The sequence below is a fragment of the Lithobates pipiens genome, unplaced genomic scaffold (genome assembly GCF_037356315.1).
Source record: "Lithobates pipiens isolate NorthernLeopardFrog02 unplaced genomic scaffold, aLitPip1_a1.2 Scaffold_8, whole genome shotgun sequence".
NCBI lineage: Eukaryota > Metazoa > Chordata > Amphibia > Anura > Ranidae > Lithobates > Lithobates pipiens.
This window is the reverse complement of record NW_027507903.1, coordinates 4,902,664-4,916,848: the sequence shown is the minus strand read 5'-3', so window position 1 is coordinate 4,916,848 and position 14,185 is coordinate 4,902,664. Positions and strand designations below refer to the sequence as shown.

The 14,185-nt window shown below is 42.5% G+C and overlaps 2 protein-coding genes across 2 annotated transcripts in view; both read left to right on the top strand.

Annotated features, from left to right (window-relative positions):
• Nucleotides 1-14,185, top strand: part of PAQR5 (progestin and adipoQ receptor family member 5) — a 617,270-nt gene that overhangs the window by 275,126 nt on the left and 327,959 nt on the right. The window lies entirely within an intron of this gene.
• Nucleotides 1-14,185, top strand: part of NOX5 (NADPH oxidase 5) — a gene marked incomplete at its 3' end in the record, with an annotated part of 75,930 nt that overhangs the window by 46,515 nt on the left and 15,230 nt on the right. Inside the window, 3 exon segments of the mRNA XM_077474165.1 lie at nt 2,040-2,193; nt 11,127-11,302; nt 12,419-12,601. Of these exon segments, the coding sequence (XP_077330291.1) occupies nt 2,040-2,193; nt 11,127-11,302; nt 12,419-12,601 (513 nt within the window).

The following is a 14,185-nucleotide window of genomic DNA, read 5'->3' as shown; positions in this document are numbered from 1 at the left end:
ACAGCCAGGTGAGTAGTGTTGTTAGGTAGCACAGGCAAAGGAACAGATGGAATAAAAGGGCGCTTACGCATCTTAGCTGGGCAAGTGCGAACAAAATGTCCTGAACCTCCGCAGTAAAGGCAGAGGTTTCCAACCCGGCGACGCTGACGTTCTTCAGGTGTCAGAGAGGGACGGAGTAGCCCCAGCTGCATGGGTTCCGGCTGATCCAGTGTAACTGTGGCAGGGGCAGGTGGAGCCGCATGACTTGAGCTGGGTACACGTGGCAACATCCAGATGGGGCGTGTGGCTGCGGAGGAGCGCTCCTGGCGACGCTCTCTTAGACGTCTGTCGATCTGGACCGAAATGTCTATGAGGGCTTCCAGGGTCTCTGGGATGCCTATACGTGCCAACTCATCCTTCAGCGGTTCAGATAGGCCCAAACGGAACTGGTACCGGAGGGCTGCGTCGTTCCATTCTGTGTCGGAACTCCAGCGTCGGAATTCCGACACGTAATCTTCCACTGGCCTGCGACCTTGTTGCAGGGCGTGTAGGGCAGCCTCTGCGGTCGCAGCAAGTTGAGGGTCTTCGTAAAGTCTTGACATTGCCAGGAAAAAGGCGTCCAGAGTGTCTAAAGATGGATCTTTTCGCTCCAAAAGGCGGTGTGCCCAGGCCTGTGGTTCGTCCGTCAATAAGGAAATGACGAACCCCACCTTGGTCGCCTCGAGAGAGAAGGTTCTTGGTTGTAAAGCGAAAAAGAGCTCGCAAGAGTTGCGGAAGGCTCTAAATTTGTTCCGGTTGCCCGAAAATCGTTCCGGAGTAGGGACCCTGGGTTCGGGTGGCATCATCACCACTGATGGTGGGGCATGGAGCCCAGAGGCAGCTGGCGGGGTCGCGGACAGGGCTTGAACTTGTTCCTCCAGTCGGCCATACCCTTCCTGCAGACTCTTCACCGCCTGGGTAAGGCCGGCAAGATGGCGGCAGAGCTCGTCCATAGGGGAGGCTCCCTGCGTAGGCTCGGACATGGCTGTCCAGTACTGTCACGTACCTGGTGGACGAGCCTGGAGTGCAGGGAGCGGCCCCTCGTAGCCCCTGGCTCAAGAACCCCTGGAGGTGGTAACAGAGATTCGAAAGTTCAGGGGGCACAAGTGCCTGGCAGGTGTAGGCAGGTCCAGACAACAACAGCAACACGGACAGCAGTCAGCAGGAGACAGCAGGAACAGACTGGTGGACTGGCAAGATGACGGTTGTCAGTGGAGACAGCGGACACTGGCAGGTCAAGGCAGGAACAGCAGGCACAAGCAGATCCGGGTGGATCAGTAGACAGCAACGTAGTCGGGTACAGGTAGGGTCGGCAGCAGGCGGGCAACACAGTACAAGGGCAGAGACGTGGTCAGGCAGGCAGGTAGTCGGTGGCAGGCAGCAAGCAAACGTGGTCAAGAACAAGCCGGGTCACAGGAATCAAGATAGCAGGTAACTGGTAAACAGAATCTCCGAACACGCTGTAGACTGGACAGCGAGGGGGGAGTGGAAACCGAGTCCTTAAGAAGCCTTTAGGGCGCCAAAGCGGTCGCATGACGGGTCTGCGTGCCCCCGTGGGAGGTCGTGCGCCCGTTCGTGACCCCGCGCTCCCGCGTGCGCTCGTTTGCCACGTCGCGCACCCGCGTGCGCTCGTTTGCCACGTCGCGCACCCGCGTGCACCTGGTAGTACCGGGACGCGACCGTGTGCGTCCGTTCGCGTTGACACGCGCTAAAGGGGAACGACGGGTTCTCAACATGGGACCTCTGTGAGTAGATCTTCCAAGAACGATCGGGACGCCAGGACGGTCGTGACAATATGTAAACAAAAAGTGCCAGAAAAGATTTGGTCTTCAAGTGGATAATATAAAATGTTGGTTCTTGGATTTAGATACGTTTTAAGGATCACTGTCATCAGACATATAAAGCATTTGAAGAGCAGATCAAATGACAGGGCTGCTAATTTCTAACACTGATACAACATTTATATTGACAAGGTTAAATATTATTATTGGCAACAAAGACATCTAACTTTCTGTCTTCAGGTTCTGATGCTCCGCCGCTGTCTGACGTGGCTCCGCTCTACATTTGTTTCCCATTTCCTTCCACTGGACCAGAATATCTTCCTGCATGAGCTGGTTGGATATGTGATCTTCGTCTTCACCTGGGTCCATACAGCTGCCCATGTGATCAATTTCAGTAAGTGCAAATAACATGTAACTAATTAACACAGAAGGGGCAAGAGGGAAACAAATGGGACCTTAACCACTTGCCGCCCGCCCTATAACAAATGACGGTGGCAAAGTGGTTTCAAAATCCTGACCGGACGTCATATGACGTGATCAGGATTTTGAGCCGCTGCACGCCCCGGGGGCGCACATTGCGGCGATCGTTGTTGCGGGGTGTCAGTCTGACACCCCGCAACTACGATCTCAGTAAAGAGTCTCCAACATAGACTCTTTACCACGTGATCAGCCGTGTCCAATCTCGGCTGATCACAGTGTAAATAGGAAGAGCCGGTGATCACCACCAGGGATTCCAGTCAGTGCCACAATGGATGCCAATCAGTGCCCATAATGGATGCCAATCAGTGCCCACAATGGGCATCACTGATTGGCATGCATTATTGTTTGGCACTGATTAGCATCCATTAGTACAGTATATTATAATACAATGCCGCCTATCAGTTCCCATCCGTGCCGCCTATCAGTGCCCATCCGTGCCACCTATCAGTGCCCATCCATGCCCATCTGTGCCGCCTACCCATGCCCATCTGTGCTGCCTACCCATGCCTACCTGTGCCGCCTATCCATGCCCATCCGTGCTGCCCATCCATGCCAGCTGCCAGTGCCACCTATCAGTGCCCATCCGTGTCGCCCATCGGTGCCACCCATCAGTGCCGCCTATCAGTGCCACATATCAGTGTCCATCAATGCCACCTCATCAGTGCCACCTCACCGGTGCCCATCAGTGCCGCCTTATCATTGCCCATCAGTGTAACCCCATCAGTGCCCATCAGTGAAGGAGAAAACTTACTTATTTACAAAGTTTTGAAACTGAAACAAAAAAAAACATATTTTTTTCAAAATTTTCGGTATTTTTTTTATTTGTTTAACAAAAAATAAAAACCTCAGAGGTGATCAAATACCACCAAAAGAAAGTTCTATTTGTGGGAAAAAATGCTAAAAGTTTCATTTGGGTACAGTGTAGCATGACCGCGCAATTGTCATTCAGAGTGCGACAGCGCTGAAAGCTCAAAATTGGTCTGGGCAGGAAGGTGTTTAAGTGCCCAGTATTGAAGTGGTTAAACGAGGCATACAATATGGTAATATGTGCCGCCATCCCTGGGTCAATGAAAACTACAAAGGAAATTGGGACTTTGTGTGAGGCTGGTGGCAGTCGGACCAGGCAGTACATACATTGTGACGTGATGAGTTTATTGATATAAAGGGGGTATAAAATCGCACTCAATATCAATTACATTAAACACCAATACATAGATGTAAATGCTGAATAAGGTACAGTTCATGAACAATAGAATTAAAGACTACAACTACATAATCCAAGTAATTCACATCTATACAACCTTTAAAAACAATGTAGCAGCACATTGCACTTACCAATAAATGGGGTTATTAACCTCTCGCCGACCAGCCGCCGCAGTTTTACTGCGGCAGAATGGCACGGCGGGGGCGAAACGACGTTACTTTAAGTCGCTTCGCCTTTTGGCCACTAGGGGCGCGCGTGCGTCCGGAGCAGATGCGAGTACAGGTGTGGCGACCACCGGGCTCCCGCGATCGCTCGTGACAGAGCGAGAAACCGGGATCTGTGTGTGTGTGTAAACACACAGATCCCGGTTCTTTAACGAGAGAGGAGACAGATTGTGTGTTCATACTAAGTACGAACACCAATCTCTCTCTCCTCCTAAACAGCCCCCCCCAGTTAGAACACACAGAGAGGGAACACAGTAAACCCCTTGGTCACCCCCTAGTGTTAACCCCTTCCCTGCCAGTGACATTTATACAGTAATCAGTGCATTTTTATAGCACTGATCGCTGTATAATTGTAAATGGTCTCAAAAATGTGTCAGAAGTGTCCAATTTGTCCACCGCAATATTGCAGTCCCTATAGAAATCGCAGGTCGCCACCATTACTACTAAAAAAAAAAAAATGTAGAAGAATACATATCGGCCTAAACTGAGAAAAAAGTTAGTTTTTTTGATAATCTTTTCTATAATCTTTTCTATTCAAATTCAAATTCATTCTGTACGAAATTCAAATGTCGGAAAGAATATATATATATATATATATATATATATATATATATATATATATATATATTATAAAACCACCATCTTCCGAAATTCGAATTTAGTATATAATGATTTTGATTTTAATAGAGAAGATTTTAATAGAATATAAAAGAATAGACTAGAAAAACAATAGAACAGAACAGAATAAAATATAATATATTCTATTTTGTTCTGTTCTATCATTTTCTAGTCTATTTTCTATTTTATTATAATCTTTTCTATCCAAATTTAAAATTAATTAATTGAAAAATTTGAATTCATACTATTCGAAATTCAAATTTATTCTATTCAAATTCGAATTTCAGAAGATGGTTGTATATTCTTTCTATTTTATTCTATTAAATTATTTTTTTTTTCTATTCTGTTTTAATCTTTTCTATTTGAATTTGAAATTTTGGAAAATGGTTCGTTACTTATACTTACTTATATATAACTGTCACATCAACTTTTCATACTTGCAGTGTACCAGTGCAAAAAAAACACACACATCTTATTTCATTTATATTTATGGTATCAATGAAGTTGTCAGCATGCCTGATTGAAGGAGTCACGGATGTCAATTGCAAGGCAAGTGCATATGCTGTATGTCATTGTCCACTTGCCACGTCACCTGCCACAAGTTGTGTATTAAGAAAAAACTTCCATGGTAGCTGCGGGAATGGATGGAGTGTATAAGGAAAAAGTTGTGTATTGCCACGAGTGCCACGTGACCTGACACGAGTGCCATGTGACTGGCCACAAGTGCCACGTGATCAAGTTGTGGATTGTCCACTTGCCACGTCACCTGCCACCAAGTGACCCCAGATATGGGCAATATGCCAAGTACTTTTCTGCAGCAGTGAATGACATTTTGCGACCCGAATTTAGGGCCATGTACAGTGCCTTGCGAAAGTATTCGGCCCCCTTGAACTTTTCAACCTTTTGCCACATTTCAGGCTTCAAACATAAAGATATAAAATTTTTATTTTTTGTGAAGAATCACCAACAAGTGGGACACAATTGTGAAGTGGAACGAAATCTATTGGATATTTTAAACTTTTTTAGCAAATAAAAAACTGAAAAGTGGTGCGTGCAAAATTATTCGGCCCCCTTTACTTTCAGTGCAGCAAACTCACTCCAGAAGTTCAGCGAGGATCTCTGAATGATCCAATGTTGTCCTAAATGACTGATGGTGATAAATAGAATCCACCTGTGTGTAATCAAGTCTCTGTATAAATGCACCTGCTCTGTGATAGTCTCAGGGTACTGTTGAAAGCGCAGAGAGCATCATGAAGACCAAGGAACACACCAGGCAGGTCCGTAATACTGTTGTGGAGAAGTTTAAAGCCGGATTTGGACACAAAAAGATTTCCCAAGCTTTAAACATCCCAAGGAGCACTGTGCAAGCGATCATTTTGAAATGGAAGGAGTATCAGACCACTGCAAATCTACCAAGACCTGGCCGTCCCTCTAAACTTTCAGCTCAGACAAGGAGAAGACTGATCAGAGATGCAGCCAAGAGGCCCATGATCACTCTGGATGAACTGCAGAGAACTACAGCTGAGGTGGGAGAGTCTGTCCATAGGACAACAATCAGTCGTACACTGCACAAATCTGGCCTTTATGGAAGAGTGGCAAGAAGAAAGCCATTTCTCAAAGATATCCATAAAAAGTCTCGTCTAAAGTTTGCCACAAGCCACCTGGGAGACACACCAAACATGTGGAAGAAGGTGCTCTGGTCAGATGAAACCAAAATCCAACTTTTTGCCCACAATGCAAAACGATATGTTTGGCGTAAAAGCAACACAGCTCATCACCCTCAACACACCATCCCCACTGTCAAACATGGTGGTGGCAGCATCATGGTTTGGGCCTGCTTTTCTTCAGCAGGGACAGGGAAGATGGTTAAAATTGAGGGGAAGATGGATGCAGCCAAATACAGGACCATTCTGGATGAAAACCTGTTGGAGTCTGCAAAAGACCTGAAACTGGGACGGAGATTTATCTTCCAACAAGACAATGATCCCAAACATACAGCAAAATCTACAAAGGAATGGTTCACAAATAAACGTATCCAGGTGTTAGAATGGCCAAGTCAAAGTCCAGACCTGAATCCAATCGAGAATCTGTGGAAAGAGCTGAAAACTGCTGTTCACAAACGCTCTCCATCCAACCTCACTGAGCTCCAGCTGTTTTGGAAGGAAGAATGGGCAAGAATTTCAGTCTCTCGATGTGCAAAACTGATAGAGACATACCCCAAGCGACTTGCAGCTGTAATCGCAGCAAAAGGTGGCTCTACAAAGTATTAACGCAAGGGGGCCAAATAATTTTGCACTCCCCACTTTTCATTTTTTTATTAGTTAAAAAAGTTTCAAAAATCCAATAGATTTCGTTCCACTTCACAATTGTGTCCCACTTGTTGGTGATTCTTCACAAAAAATACAAATTTTATATCTTTATGTTTAAAGCCTGAAATGTGGCAAAAGGTTGAAAAGTTCAAGGGGGCCGAATACTTTCGCAAGGCACTGTATCTCGGGGTCACTTATAGCTAGAAACCCCAAATTAGGTATGCAAACTCAGTAGACCTAGCACTACAACATCTCCAAATGTGGGGTTTCTAGCTACAAGTGGCCCCGAGATACGTGGCCCCAAATTCAGGTCACAAAATGTTAAGCACTTTTCTGCAGCAGAGAATGGCATTTTGCGACCCGATTTGGGGCCACATATCTCGGGGTCACTTATAGCTAGAAACACCAAATTTAGTATGCAAACACAATAGAACTAGCACTGCAAAATCTCCAAATTTGAGGTTTCTAGCACCAAGAGACACCGAGATACATGGCCCTAAATTCGGGTCGCAAAATATTTTCGAATCCGGTTGAAATAGTTTCGAAAGCGGTTGAAATAATTTTGAATCCGGTAGAAATATTTTCGAATTTGGTAGAAATATTTTTGAATGCGACCGATTTTTCGAATTTGGTAGAAAACTAAACGAAATCCGAAAACGAATTTAACGAATATAACTAAACAAAATTAATTAATTAACGAATTAAAACGAAACGAATCTAAGCAAATTTTTTCCTTTTGCACATGTCTATTATATATAAAAAAAGAGTAATCCTGCACTCCCTATATAGTGAGAAAGGACAGTCCTATCAATTAACCACTTCAGCCCTGGAGGATTTTACCCCCTTCCTTACCAGAGCACTTTTTGCGATTTGGCGTCGCTTTAACTGACATTTGCGCGGTCATGCAACATTGCACCCAAACAAAATTGACGTCCTTTTTTTTCTCACAAATAGAGCTTTATTTTGGTGGTATTTGATCACCTCTGTGGTTTTTATGAGATGTGTTATGTTATGTGATGTTTTATAAGATGTTTTAATGAGAGGGATAATAAGCGGATGCAATGATGACTGACTGAAACAAGGTTGCATCCTGTCTCAACGCGTTTCATGTAAAGACACTTCATCAGGAATGATGAATCCATTAATATAGGACTAGAAAAATTGGGGGTGTGTGTGTGTGTTGCTGTACTCGAAAGGAACCTCTGGGGTGGGTCGTCTGTCACAGGAGCTGAGGAAGCTAAACCACGCATGGGGCGAACTCCCAAACGCGAAATCCCCAAGAAATAGGATTCTCCATATAATTTATGTGGTAGCACAGAGTGGGGCTCCGAAGAAGTCTCATGTGAAACTGTGTCAACCAAAAAAGTTGCACAGTGTGTGTGGTGAAAACCTGCCAAAGAGACAGCTGCACACCAAAACTCACGGAGCGGGCAAGGAGGGCATTAATCAGAGAGGCAGCACCGAGACCTAAGGTAACCCTCGAGGAGCTGCAGAGTTCCACAGCAGAGACTGGAGGATCTGTACATAGGACGACAATAAGCCGTACGCTCCATAGAGTTGGGCTTTATGGCAGAGTGGCCAGAAGAAAGCCATTACTTTCAGCAAAAAAACAAAATGGCACATTTTGAGTTTGCGAAAAGGCATGTGGGAGACTCCCAAAATGTATGGAGGCAGGTGGTGATGAGACTAAAATTGAACTTTTTGGCCATCAAAGAACGCTATGTCTGGCGCAAACCCAACACATCACATCACCCAAAGAACACCATCCCCACTGTGAAACATGGTGCTGGCAGCATCCTGCTGTGGGGATGTTTTTCAGCAGTCAGGACTGGGAAACTGGTCAGAGTTGATGCAAAGATGGATGGTGATAAATACAGGGATATTCTTGAGCAAAACCTGTAGCACTCTGTGTGTGATTTGAGGCTAGGACGGAGGTTCACCTTCCAGCAGGACAATGACCCCAAACACACTGCTAAAGCAACACTTGAGTGGTTTAAGGTGAAACATGTAAATGTGTTGGAATGGCCTAGTCAAAGCCCAGACCTCAATCCAATAGAAAACCTGTGGTCAGACTTAAAGATTGCTGTTCACAAGGTGCAACCCATCCAACTTGAAGGAGCTGGAGCAGTTTTGCAAGGAGGAATGGAGAAAAATCCCAGTGGTGAGATGTGGGAAGACTCATAGAGACTTATCGAAAGAGACTTGGAGCTGTGATAGCCGCAAAAGGTGGCTCTACAAAGTATTGACTTTAGGGGGGTGAATAGTTATGCACATTGACTTTTGCTGTTATTTTGTCCTATTTGTTGTTTGCTTCACAATAAAAAAATAAAAAAATAAAATCTTCAAAGTTGTGGGCGTGTTCTGTAAATTAAATGATGCAAATCCTCAAACAATCCATGTTAATTCCAGGATGTGAGGCAACAGAACACGAAAAATGCCAAGAGGGGTGAATACTTTTGCAAGGCACTGTATATTTATTGGCTTTTAATGTAACTGATATTGAGTGCGATTTTATACCCCCTTTATATCAATAAACTCATTAAGTCACAATGTATGTACTGCCTGGTCCAGTTGCCACCAGCCTCACACAAAGTCACAATTTCCTTTTTAGTTTTCATGTAACTAATTAAGAAGCATGTTAATAATAGACATGTGCGGTTCGTTTCCTTATGAATGGAAATTCAGAAGACATTTTTCTGTTATTCGGAAATTCAGATACATCAGAATTTCTGAAGAAGAACCAAAAATTTGTCAGAATTTGGATTCGGAAGGAAACGAACCGCATATCTGATGTATCCGAATTTCAGAAACGACAGTGGTAACAAGTTTAAATAAATCTGAAATAACAAATTAAATTTCGGACAAAATTCGAATTTGAACCGAATTCAAAAATGAAATCAAATTCAAAAACAATTATAAAAATATAAACATATTGCTAAATATTGCTGATTTTCCTTATTGCAGGCCATACGTGGGTTGAATCCCAAACTAATTTTAATTTCGAAAATGAGAAATTTTGTTTATTTTGTGATCCGATGGCACCACTAGACATGTGCAATTAGTTTAGTTACGAATCCGTTTTTTATTTTACGAATTTTAACAAATTCGTTAATTCCGAAATTTCCAAATTTTTTCCATTTCCGAATTTCTGCATTTTTACATTTCCCAAATTTCCGAAAATTCTAAATTTTGGAAATTTGGAATTCAAAAAATCGATTGTTCGGAAATTCTAAGTTTGGAAATTCGGAAAATTTCGGGAAATTCAAAATTTTTGGAAATTCTAAATTTCAGAAATTCTAAATTTTCGGAAATGGGAAAATTTCGGAAATTCAAACATTTTCGGAAATTGGTAAATTCGGAAGTTCTGAAATTCAGAATTTTGGAAATTAAGAAATTCATAAATTTGAAAATCTGAAAAATTCAAAAGAATGAAATTCTGAAAATTCAAAAGATTGAAAATCCAAAAACTCGAAAAACCTGAAAATCTGAAATAATAACTAACTAATAACTATTAAATGATAGGAATTGGAATTTCCGTTCAAATTTGGCTGTTAGTGAACGTAATGAGTATAAATTTATCCGAAGTTACGAATTATCTGAAATAACGAATGCTGTATCTTAAAGAATGGAACGTAAAGCTCTAATAATAATTAATAATAATAAAACCTTTTTATTAATTTGTTCCATTCCATTTGTTTAGATGCGGCATTTGTTATTCCAGATAATTAGTAACTTCAGATAAATTTTTATTCATTACGTTCACAAACTTTTAGAAAATTCGGAAATTTTAAATTCGAAAATTTGAAAAATAAAAAATTTGAAAATTTGAAAATCTGAAAATTCTGAAATTCGAAATTCTGAATATTCAAATTTCCGATATTCTGAATTCCAAATTTTTTGAATTTCTGAAAAGTGCAAAAAAAAACAAATAAAACAAACACTTTTTTTGTTAGTGCACATGTCTCGGCGCCACCATTGATTTCAAAATTCGACCGACCAAGCCTTCAATTTCACTTCTGTTGCTACAGAAAAATACTTTTTGTGACCGGGAATCTTCTTTTCTTTCCAGGTCACAGCTCATGCGCATTCCTTTTTCAGTTATATTTCTCATACAATTCTCCCATCGTTGATTAGAAATTGTTTTTGTTTTTCAAAAAATTTCCAACACGTTCCGATCACTCAAATTTGATGGCTGCACAAAAATCGACCCAATGGTGCAAAATTCAAACAAAAATTCCTAATTACGATTTTCAAAAGAAATTTTGTTTGGAATTTGACCTGTGTGTGGCCGAGAAGGCGAGAGGCATAATGTACATGAAAAAGAAAAAGACGTTAAAATAAAAAAGTTTAATAATTTTCACAAGTATTAATAGAATGGTCAATGTAAAAGGGATCGAAAGTCTTTTGCTACAGACTCTGCACCAAGTTACATCTCATAGTTCTGTTCTATTGGGTTGGTGATGTGGACTCACCATGGAATTTGTCCCCCTAGTAAAGAAGTCCATGGACCCGGGACTCTTCACCTTCTGGGAGTATTTCCTCACTCTGAGACCCGGCATTGGATGGATACATGGAAGTGCTTCTCTCACGGGAATCTTGCTGCAGTTGCTCGTCTGTCTGATGCTCGTCTGCTCCAGCACCTTCGTCAGGAAAGGGGGGCACTTTGAGGTTAGTAAGGGTTTGTCATGTGAGGTTGGTTAGTTAAATAGACATGTGCAATTCGTTTCATTCCGAATTAGTTTTGGCAAATTCGTAAATTTGGAGATATCCAAATCCAGATATTAATAAATTTTTCCGAATATTTGTAAATTTTAATATTCGAAAATTCCAAATTTACAAATTTCCGAATTTCGAAAATTCAGGAATCTGAAAAATCAAAAATCTGGAAATTCGAAAATTAAAAAATCTGAAAATTCGATTTTGCTGAATTATCATAAATTCGAAATTGGAAAATCCAGAAATCAGAAAATTTGTAAATTCGTCAATTCAAAATTTGAAAATCGGGAAATTCAGAAAATTTAAAAATCCAATAATTTGGAAATTTGTCAAGTCAAAAATTTGGAGATATCCGAATTAACGAAAACCCATTTAATACATTTTTCGTAAATTCTAATATTCTAAAATTCGGAATTTCGGAAATTCAGAAATTCAAAAATCTGAAAATTCGGATATTTGAAAATCAGGAAATTTGAATATTAGAATTTCCGAATTTTTGAAAAAATTTGTAATTAGAAGATCCAAAAATCTTAAAATTTGTCAATTTGAAAATTCAAAAATCAGAAAATCCGATAATTCGGAAATTCTAAATTTGAAATTTAAAATCCGAATATTCAGAAGTTTGGCAATTTGAAATTTGAAAATCCAATAATTCGGAAATTCAAAATAACTAACTAATAATAACTTAACTATTACGAACTATTAAATTATAGGTATTGGAATTTCCTTTAAATTTTGCTGTCAACCTAACGAATACAAATTTTTCCAAAGTTACAAATTTTCGGAAATAACGAATGACGTATCAAAATGAATGGAACGTAATGAATTAATAATAAAAATAAATAACAATAATAATAAAAACTCTTTATTATTATTATTATTATTATTATAATTATTAATCAATTAATTTGTTCCGTTCCATTTGTTTAGATGCGGCATTTGTTGTTTGTTTGTGAAGGTCCACTTTAAACCAAGGCTTGGTATTATGATGAAATAGCTTAGGAAGACCATGATGCTTTACAATGACTATGCATAAGACTGTAATAAAGAGTATTCTTCCTTCCACAGGTATTTTACTGGACACATCTGTCCTATATCTGGTCCTGGGTTCTGTTATATCTTCACACCCCCAAATTCTGGAAGTGGTTTTTGGTGCCGGGACTCCTGTTTGTGCTGGAGAAGCTCTTCGGAGTGGCTGCATCCCGTATAGGTGGATTGTACATCGTAGAGGTGAACCTCCTACCCTCCAAGGTGCTTTCATTATAGATGTGTTATTCTTTCGGAAATTCTGTCCTAGTAAATGTTCCAATTCAAACTAAGAATACAAATGCCAAAGAGGAAGTTGTCCTTTGTGCCTTTCAAATGGCCGATAGAGAGATATAGGCAGCTGAATTTTCACTGCTCAACCATAACATTATAACCACTGACAGGTAAAGTGAATAACATTGATTATCTTCTGACATTGGAACCTGAAAAGAGTGTGTGGGGGGATGTTAGGCGCCAAGTCGTAATGTCTAGATGACTGGGTCAGAGCAACTCCAAAACTGCAGCTCTTGTGGGATGTTCCCGGTTTGCAGTGGTCAGGATCGACCAAAAGTGATCCAAGGAAGGAGAACTGGTGACAAGGTGATGGGTGGCCAAGGCTCAGTGATGGAGGTGGAGTGGGGGGAAAGCTCATTTATAGAGGTGGGCGGAGGGACATGGAGGTGTGGAGGAAGGCTCATTGATGGAGGTGAGACGGGAGGCTCATTGATGGAGGTGGAGGAGGGAAGGCTCATTAATGGAGGTGGAGGAGGGAAGGCTCATTGATGGAGGTGGGGAGGGAAGGCTCATTGATGGAGGTGGAGGAGGGAAGGCTCATTGATGGAGGTGGAGGAGGGAAGGCTCATTAATGGAGGTGGGGAGGGAAGGCTCATTGATGGAGGTGGGGGAGGGAAGGCTCATTGATGGAGGTGGAGGAGGGAAGGCTCATTGATGGAGGTGGAGGAGGGAAGGCTCATTGATGGAGGTGGAGGAGGGAAGGCTCATTGATGGAAGTGGAGAGGGAAGGCTCATTGATGGAGGTGGAGAGGGAAGGCTCATTGATGGAGGTGGGGGAGAGAAGGCTCATTGATGGAGGTGAGACGGGAGGCTCATTGATGGAGGTGGGGAGGAAAGGCTCGTTAATAGAGGTGGGGAGGGAAGGCTCATTGATGGAGGTGGAGGAGGGAAGGCTCATTGATGGAGGTGGGGGAGGTAAGGCTCATTGATGGAGGTGGAGGAGGGAAGGCTCATTGATGGAGGTGGAGAGGGAAGGCTCATTGATGGAGGTGGAGAGGGAAGGCTCATTGATGGAGGTGGAGGAGGGAAGGCTCATTGATGGAGGTGGGGAGGGAAGGCTCATTGATGGAGGTGGGGGAGGGAAGGCTCATTGATGGAGGTGGGGGAGGGAAGGCTCATTGATGGAGGTGGGGGAGGGAAGGCTCATTGATGGAGGTGGAGGAGGGAAGGCTCATTGATGGAGGTGGGGGAGGTAAGGCTCATTGATGGAGGTGGAGGAGGGAAGGCTCATTGATGGAGGTGGAGAGGGAAGGCTCATTGATGGAGGTGGAGAGGGAAGGCTCATTGATGGAGGTGGAGGAGAGAAGGCTCATTGATGGAGGTGAGACGGGAGGCTCATTGATGGAGGTGGGGAGGAAAGGCTCGTTAATAGAGGTGGGGAGGGAAGGCTCATTAATGGAGGTGGGGGAGGGAAGGTTCATTGATGGAGGTGGGGGAGGGAAGGCTCATTGATGGAGGTGGGGAGTAAAGGCTCGTTAATAGAGGTGGGGAGTGAAGGCTCATTAATGGAGGTGG